The 9,450-nt window shown below is 37.6% G+C and overlaps 1 protein-coding gene across 1 annotated transcript; it reads right to left on the reverse strand.

Annotated features, from left to right (window-relative positions):
* Positions 1 to 605: 605 nt before the first annotated feature.
* Positions 606 to 6,839, reverse strand: dusp12 (dual specificity phosphatase 12). Its single transcript, XM_068340379.1, has 8 exons — positions 6,702 to 6,839; positions 5,414 to 5,678; positions 4,630 to 4,743; positions 3,384 to 3,502; positions 3,088 to 3,175; positions 2,832 to 2,923; positions 2,644 to 2,723; positions 606 to 2,341 (listed from the first exon to the last, which is right to left on the reverse strand). The coding sequence occupies exons 2-8, from the start codon at positions 5,674 to 5,676 to the stop codon at positions 2,198 to 2,200; spliced, it is 900 nt and encodes a 299-aa protein (XP_068196480.1). The 5' UTR covers positions 5,677 to 5,678; positions 6,702 to 6,839; the 3' UTR covers positions 606 to 2,197.
* Between the last annotated feature and the right edge of the window lie 2,611 nt (positions 6,840 to 9,450).

Raw genomic sequence — 9,450 nt, forward strand, 5'->3', positions numbered from 1 at the left:
TGAACAGATCTACATTTTAAAAGTTTCTGTACAATTGTTAAAGTTGTCTTTATTTTTGCGGTGACTTTGTGCAACACGGTGTTTTGGATGGAGATGTTTACATTGGGGATGATCTGCCCTCTTATGGTACCCATATGTTAGTACAGGTCTGGAACACCAACACAAAAGAGCCACTAGATTTCAGAGTAACTTAAGATTTAGTATGTAATTATTGTATCTGACAGTATTACATATATTTACCATTAATACTAAAAATGGCTATTTTTCTGTTGCAGCCAGTTGAGGTTGAAATATATTAAAATACTTGAGAGGGTTAGGAACCATCTGACTAGGGTCAGACATTTACAGAAGGTCAAAAGACACACTAAGACACAATACATAAATATTGAGGCAGGAGACAACTGTTACTGGAAAAGCTTTTAATTTAAGCCCTGGCTTTAGTCTTTCACCGTGTGATTTATCCTCTCATCCTTGCTTCTGCTGAGCAAAGCAACTTGACATATAAATGTACAAACAAATGCACCCCTATTCTGTAAACTGTTTTTTCCTAATTTACAACGAATCGTTACACTGTCATAACAGTCTATGGATTAATAGTACAAGAGTTGTAAAGAGTTCCTTTTTATTTTTGATAAATGGCACTGTAGAGCTTTGGCTGACTGAGATCTCAACTCCTGGAGAACAATCAGTAAAAGTTATCTCATCAACAGAGTCAAATAATACAAATATTAGATTACAACTTTTCTAATTCTGATTCAACAACAACCAAAGCGATCCAACAAACCTCGTGAACTTAGGAGAACAAGATGAGCTCAACATGTAAAAAGCACAAATGTATTCACAACATTTTTCTAGACAGTTGCGTTAATTTATCATTGTGTTTGACAGGTTCTAGTGAGTTACTCTTGGCTGCAGTCGCAGAAAATACTTCTATTTGAATTACCAGTGAGGAATGTGGCCTTCATTGTAACATCTGCCTATCAGGAAAAAAAGCAAAGATGGAATATGTGATGGGAACCATGGCAGCAAATTTTTTGTGCTGTCTGTCTGGATCTGGACCCAAAAACACCATCAGGAGGAAAGAATGACCATGTCTGTTGTATTTATACACAAACAATACAGGAACAAGTGAGGTTGAACTTTGACCACTGGGTTCTTCTTTTAATGGAGTTAATGTGACAAAGATAAAAATATAAACGTCACAAATGTAGACTTTCATATTAATTCGCAGAAAGCTACAAAGAAATATCAACCATTGGTACAAACAAGACTTGTTTTTAATTGACTCTCAAATTTTATGTGTCTTCCATCCTACTGCAAAATGCAATATTAATACTAGATCTATTAACTTTACGTGAGATGATTTTTCTGGATGGTTAATTCAGTCAATTTGAACTGCATTGGAGCGACACTGACACATAAACATGGTGAACTGTTAAATGGAGCTGGCAGCAGATTATCATTTACTGTTAAGGCTGCAACAGATGTTCTCTCGGCATTTCTCCAGTTCCCTAATTAACAGCTCAAAGCCCAAGTATGCTGAATGGACACTGATAAGAAACAGATTAAAACACTTAAGAAGCTGTAAACCATGAATAGTTTGTATTTTTTTCTCAGGAGGAACTTAAATGTTTTATTTAACCAGACTGGTACAATGGGTAAAGTGAATGAGCTGCATGTGGATCTTATTGAGAGAACATATGAAACTCTAATTCATTACTATCTCTCTTTCTTTCTCAGAGAGAATTATCTTATTTCTCATCTCTAAAGATTCTGCTGAGTTCAACACCTAATCTCTAACAGCATTTGTCTGCTGCTTTCTATTGAAAAAGTGATGTTTAGACAATCTTCAGTGCTTTTTTTAAATAAAAACATCTGCTTGTTGCCGTTGGAAACAATTCTGAAGAGAAGAGAAACAAACAGCAAAACTATGAGCTGGACAGCTGATCATTAAGATGGAACTCAATAAAAAGGGCTGTATACCAGTATGGTCCAATTATTTCATATTGTCATTTTACATTTAACAGAAATATCCAGTACAACCCCTTTAATAGCAACTTTATGACAAAATTCTATTTATTTTCTGATTAATTAACTAGCCAGCTGATCACTTTGACACTCTTTAGTTTGAAACAGCCCTTTGTGTGCGTGTGCGTGTGTGTGTGTGTGTGTGTGTGTTTGTGTGTGTGTGAGCGTGTTATTTGTGTAAGCTCAGTTGTCGGATCTCATCCACTCGGTTGCGATGCAGCTGGAAGGCAGGAGTCACCCAACGACCACACGAACACTGATCACCACACCAGCTGAATGAGCCCAGCTTACAGCTGCACTTAGGACACAACAGCTACACACAGACAGGAAAAGACAGGAAGGGATAAGTACAGACAGGGAAAGCAGCAAATCTCGACAAGATGATGGTGACTGCAAATATCACAAGAACAACTGTTTTGTTTAATGTAATTTCTACAGCTGCTGGACAGGAAAACATTTGGTGTGAGAATTAAGATCATTTCAAATCAAATGTGATTGTATTGGAAACTTAATATGAAACCTGACAACAGAAAAAATATGTTAATGGTTAGGGGTAAAAGATTAGGGTTAGAGTTAAGATCCATAAGAACCCATTTGCTGTCTTGTGTACATCACCTGTCCATCCATTACACCAAGCAGAGCTTGTTCCATCCACTGCACTGGTTCAACGAAGTATGACGTACACTGGATGTCTCCTATGTAACAAAATGATTCACATCAGGAAATGACACATTCATTATTTGTCAAAGCAGGAATAACAGAGTTGATATTATTAATAATAACTGAATCCACTCTGTTCCTACCAGTGAGGTTACTGGACTTCTTGTGACTGAAAGCTGGGGCTCCTTCTCCTATTGGGTGAATGAGAATACTGGAGTCACGGAACAGAGCTCTTCTGCAGAGGAGAAGCTGGAGTCAGGAGGCTGGAGAATTTATGATGTCGTTTATTTGGAGATAAAATCACAAATTTTTCACGCAGCAGTGAATATTTGGTAAGTCCCATTTGGTATAAATTCATTAACATCAAGAACCCTCCATCCAGCTACTTTAAACTTTCACCTGCATTTCTTACAGCGGTAGGACACTTCAGAGGAGATGGAGTGAACGGGGTCAACAGCAAACAGCTCCTTGGGAACATGCTGCAACTCTGCACAAAAGCACAGGCACGCACGCACGCACGCGCACACACGCGCACACACACACACACACACACACACACACACACAAAGAGAAATCAATCCACAATTATGCATGAAAGCAGTGTGTTTGTTACTGATGTGTACCTTTGTTTTACATTGTGTGTGTGTGTGTGTGTGTGTGTGTGTGTGTGTGTGTGTGTGTGTGTGTGTGTTTACCAGGGTACTTCTCTGTGACTTTGGTCAGTCTATACTGTTTGTACTGAGGACTGCTGGTGTCCACTTCACACTGCATAGCTTCATACAGATGCAACTGCTCCTCAAACCCGACATTGACCCTAAAACACATCCACAGAATATCCATCATCTGTACTGCACTAGACTATGATGACATACATAATGACAAAACTCTTAAAGGATCAGTTCACCCACATCGTAACTCCAAAATCTGTGTTTATGGACACAAATGCCCTCACTACTGTAAAAAGAAAACATATCCATGGAAATTTCAAGCTGAATATCAATATAAGTTGTCAGTTAGTCTCTTTATATGATAAAAAACAAATTCTTGAACAGGGCATCATGACTTTAACTCCGCTTTCAGTCTTCAGCAGGACGAATGTAAATGCTCCCTTTTACATTTAGACTTAAAGGTCTAATATCACATTCTTATGCATCAACTATTTTCTATATGGTCCTAAAAGCTCAGACTCTGAAACTTTCACCTGAAAAACCACTTGGATCATGTATTAGAGGACGCTTGTTTATCCTTCTGTTTCAGCCCACTGTTCCTGGACCTAAATATCCTATGAACTGACACACCCCTGAAGACGGGAGTGTCTTGGCTTTGCTGGTGCTGATTCCAGTGTGTGTGAGCGTGGCCAGAACAGACTCTGAGCACCTGTTGTATTCCCTCCCTGGAGAAGCGTCAAAGGCAAAAAAAAAATCTATCATAGTTGGCCTCAAAACTGAATTCTGTTTCACAGGAAATATTTTCTGTTTGGTGAAGCAAGGGGTGTTCCTGGGGTGTCTGTTGAGGAGGGACTGGTGGTTTTGTTGGAAGATGGGAAAAAGTGTACTTTGCGTGATGTGGGGCATTTAACTTTTACACACTGACAAGTGTCACTAACAATAATCTATGAGCATTAAAATGTCAAAATACAATAAATAAACAATGATTAGATGCATACCTTTAGGGCTCTTGCATCACAACCTGTGCAACATTAAATTGAAGCCTCTCGTTTTTTTGCTCATTATCAACTACTGCCGTCTCTCATTGTTGTTTTTCTTTTGTTTATCAGCAGCAGTAAGCTGTCATAATTTCTTATAATTGTCCTGAAATTCTGAACCATACAAAAAAGTTCATTAAAGTGGAAAGGACTGGACCGATGCAGTCGGGAATGGTGACGGAGGAAGAACTTAGGAGATTTCACATCAGCCCAAACAAACACACACAGTCACTTACTCTACATCCTGTTTGACACTCTTCAATCTGTGGTAAGCCTCACTGAAACTCAGCTGGTATCTCTTCATCAGGTAAGCAGTAACAATGGTGGCACTGCGACTACGACCAGCCTGGCTGTGAGACAGAAAGGTTCAACCAAAACTGATCACTGGATCATTAAATACTCATCCCAGTTCCAGTTAGTCAAGTAAAATTTCTAAAGCTTCAAACTAAAGCCACACTTGCAGCATCCTCTCACAGAACTGAGGAAACTGTTTTAAAACTTAAATAAAATCAGACAAGTAAATCACAGGAAACCACAATGAAAAAAAATCATTGAGTTTTCATTGATCTTATTTCATGGTATATTTAACCATTTTTTAGCTTGTGCAAACAATTTTAGCTTTTAAACAGTTAAGCTTTCACTTTCCCTGAGATCTCTAAAGCATTTTCAAATGCATTTGAGATCTCAGGGTTTCTGAAGGCTTGTATTTGACATTAAGAGCTGAATGGAGTCATGTTATGTTTGTTTTCAGCAGTTGTTTGAAGTTATTTCCCATCTTCAGCAGTTCTTTGGTGCAATAACGGTTTGTTGTGAGACAAAAAAACACCATCAGAATCTTCATGTGTGTGAGGGTGAGCAGAAAAGCCTTCATTCCTTTTTTTGAACTGGTACTTTATGATTTAGAAAATGAATCATTTCACATTCACTTGTTTTTAGCAATAGCACATTTTTAAAGTTAAACACAAGTGATCATGAAAATACAGCAGTATTTGAGACTTCCCAGAAACCTCTGACCCTCACCAGTGAACAAATGCAGCCCCTCCTCCAGATACAGCATCCTGAATGAACAAGAAGCATTCGTCCATGTAACTCAAGAGGTCAGAGGTCACCTCATCCAGAACATTAATCCACTTCCTGCAGAAGTTTGAACTGGTAGGAAGCAGATGGGCGGGATCCACTGAATCCACAGATAGAATGTGAGTGACAGCTGCAGTAGCCAATTCCTGGCTGTTATTGAGGTCGGCTGCAGTCCCGATGTACAAACCAGGATCCACCAGGAACATGACTGAAAAGACACAAAATACATTGTTTTTACAAATATGACAGCATATGTTGTTGATGGGACATGTAGTTTTTATTTGATATATCTTTGCAAAATTGTTTAATTTAAACTATGAAATCAAGCAGGTATATAAGAGCATGTTTGCCAATAATGTCTTAATAGTCATGCCATAAACTGGTTTCCATTCATAACACAGATCTTGATTTGCACATGGATTGGTATGTAAAATTCATACGGGATGTTTTAACTCAGGTTATAAACGTAAACCAGAAGGAAATAATTACATTTTGTATTGAAGTGGAGTAAATCCAGATCAACGTGTGAATCCAGGAATTTTTTCCCTTGTCTATATTTTATAATTATTTGTAATGCTTACTTTTATTTTACTTTTTCCCTCGTACTCATACATAACGCAATGTTTATTATCTTCTTCTTCTTTATCAGGACTACCATCACCAAATTTAACACATAAATTAATCTGTATAGGTAATATCTTTCCTTAATTTTTCTAAAACGTGCTTTTTTTCCATGGACATGCACATATAAATTGAGGTTGATCATTTTCTCAATGGCATGAATACAAAACAATATTTCCTTCTATGAGCTCACAAAGTTAATGGAGGTTATGGCATATCCTGGTGTATCTGTTGGAGAAATATTAGGCAGATAGTCCATCTCCAGACAGATATTTTATATTGTTATATTGATTTAGTTTCTATGATATGAGTGGATTACTGTAGACTTCACCTCTGATCTGTTTCCAAGCTCAATGCATAAATGCAAATTGAACAAAAGTAGCTTGAGTAATTAATTGCTAACATTTAGAAGAATCTTCTTCAGGCCTACTGTAACTTTATCACGGTGCCTTATGAATATAAAGACGAAAAGCCGAAAAGACTTAACAATCTAGTCAAAACTACTTCATAAATAGGTCTACAAAGATGTGAACATGCCAGAAGAGGTGGCTGCCGCATTAACAGCACTGGTTTGTGTCTCTCCGCTATGGAGATAAATTAGTTCACTCACCTCTTAAGCTGAGCTAAACTTTCTCAGGGATGCTGTCTGCAGTTAACAACACTAACAGGTGACATTTGTAGAAAGGAAGACCCTATAAAGACACTCAAACAACGTGAAGCATCTGAGATGTTTGGTTCGTCTTTGACATTGTCCGGGTGGAAACAGCTTAGTAGAACGGTTCCGGTGTTCCTCTGGTTTTAGTCATGTAAATACTGTTTTTTCCCGTATACAATTGGAAGAAAAATTATAACAGTTGCCAGATTAAAAATTCATACAGTAGCAGTTTGCATAGCTTAATACAGCATGTTTTATTTTATTAAATAAACGCATTGAAAGCAGAGGTTTCATCTGTCAAGAACCGCGTGGCGACTTACTGCGGGAGATAACGCGATAATTTTATTTATGATACTGTACTCCTAAAACACTCCAATGAATACTTACGGGAAAAAAGTATAACCTCAGTGTGCATGGTAGCTTATTTTGCAACTACATCAGATTTAACCAGCAGAAAGGAGTATGATACACTCTTAAAGCGCTTTTTGTCACTGACTTCACAAAACTTTGATAATTTAATTTAGGTTGGCGTCTGACAGTTTGTATTTTTGGATTCCTTCACAGAAGCACAACAATTCCACACATCATGAAAAATAGCATACAAAAACATCATTCTCAAATGGTCTCACTTTGAATTAGTGGAAAATGACCGCAAACTAAGTAAAAGAACGGCACACATTCTTTATTTGAAAATCAAACTTTCGCATGTTGTTGAATTGAGCTGTAAAGCTGAACTAATTAGAAGTGAGGACAGTGGGAAGCAGATCGCTACAGGATGAGGTCATGCAAGCAGACACTTGTCAGAGACATTACAAGTGTCAACCAAAGACAGTAGGAACATGACACTTCATAAAGTCATGTGGAGCTGTTATAATAGTACACACATTTACTTGATTTGCTAAATTTATGCAGCATCAGTTGAATGAATCTCTAGGGCAGAGTTACATGTTGCATAATGTCTGTCTGAGTGCTTTAATGTGTGTGGGGCTCTGAATTGTCTGCATCCCACAGTCTGGATATGGTCACACTATATGATGCTAATAAAATTTATGAGCCTCTGTAATGTGACTGCCTGACCATTCACAGGCCTCACTGTGACCATCTCCCTCCCAATCCACACACATAATTGACTGTCAGAACTGAACTTTGCAACAAGCGCCAAGTTAATTTTTGACAGACCTTTTATTTATTTAAAAACTATCTAACAAAACATTTTATAACAGCTACCACGTGCGAAATCTGTTTGATTTTCCTCAATAATATCATTATTGTTTTGGGTTTGAGTTAGGAGAAATGTATTGATGTCAGTACAGACATTTAGATTTTATTTACTGGAATGACTAATTTAAATCACTGTTCGGTCACTAACCATTACAATCTAAACCTTTATAACAAATTTAACAACACTAAAAATGATCATATCAATAAATGAAATGTTTCGAATCAGCTATTTGTGTGAATTTTCTCACTTTGAAACTATTTTCACTCCGGCTTCCTCCCACCTTGGAAACCTTGTAGCATAGGTGAATTGATCAATCAATCAATACATTGTCTGTAGGTGTGATTGGGTGCGTGAGTGATTATTTGCCTTTCATGCGATGCACTGGTTATGCGTCCAGAGTGTCACCTGTCTTTCGCCTGAAGTCAGCTGGGACAGGATTCAGCAACCCTTGTGACCACAAAGCAGATAATGGTTGTCTCCTCTACAGAAAAATTGATGGATCGATATTAATAATAATTGTTAGAAATAGGGAAAAGCTGTACCTACACCTCTCATTCCACATTAGTGGATACTACTACAACCCACTTAGGTAATAATCTAATAATCAGGGTAATCCTTCACGCAATACAACTTTAATGAGACATTTTGATTAGATCGCCCATTTTCTTGAAGTAAAATCCGATCATGACTCACAAAGAATTGATGTTTTCTTCAATATTTATTTCTGGTACTTTGACTATTTGCTTCTGCTGTAGCCACCACGTCCTTAGATTTCTATCCAAGTCTTTCTCTGGTCTTAATGAAATAGAAATTGGCCTAACATAAAATAGCTTGTCTATCCACATGAAACTAAAGGAAATGCCTCACCAGATTGAGCTGTCTCATTATCATTCCTCAAATGCAGACAGTTTTTATGGCCAACTGAAACAATTGAACCACATGACGTCAGCTGTGGCTGGCTCAAGAACTTCACTCTTCAAGTTGGTTGGCGGGAGTCAACAGGTACAAGTGAAACCAGAAGTGAATGAAGCCACAGACCTCACAAGAGAAAAAAAGGATTGTAAAACAATATAATTCATGTCTATAACAGTTCCAATGACCAGCATGGATGGATGGATGGATGGATGGATGGATGGATGGAAATTTGAAATTTCATCACTGTGATCAGTTTTCACTGAAAAAAAAAGTATTCATAATAGAAGACAAAGTAGTCCCTGTTTAGTTACTATATAATTATTTAGCATAAATCATCTATATATAAATAATTGGTTATTTTGGGTACTTTCCCTGTCTGAGCTCCAGACTAGTGTGTGCAAACATTTACTTGCCTTTGTTTTAGATACATCTTGGATCTTTTTAATTAGTGTGTGGGTGCAGTGTGAGCTTGTGGGTCATGTTAACTAAGTGTTTCCTGTCTCACTGCTTTTGCTCATGCAGTATATAAGATCAACAGACTGGCTGATTGAACGCTAGTAGGAACAG

Source organism: Antennarius striatus, chromosome 18, assembly GCF_040054535.1.
Source record: "Antennarius striatus isolate MH-2024 chromosome 18, ASM4005453v1, whole genome shotgun sequence".
Taxonomy (NCBI): Eukaryota; Metazoa; Chordata; class Actinopteri; order Lophiiformes; family Antennariidae; genus Antennarius; species Antennarius striatus.

Excerpts from the sequence above, each read along its gene's own strand:
- dusp12 (XM_068340379.1), bottom strand. The coding sequence starts at position 5,676 with ATGTTCCTGGTGGATCCTGGTTTGTACATCGGGACTGCAGCCGACCTC. Across the intron at positions 4,744-5,413 it reads GGGGCTGCATTTGTTCACTG|CCAGGCTGGTCGTAGTCGCA; the intron begins GTGAGGGTCAGA and ends TCTGTCTCACAG. Across the intron at positions 2,924-3,087 it reads TACCGCTGTAAGAAATGCAG|AAGAGCTCTGTTCCGTGACT; the intron begins GTGAAAGTTTAA and ends TCTCCTCTGCAG.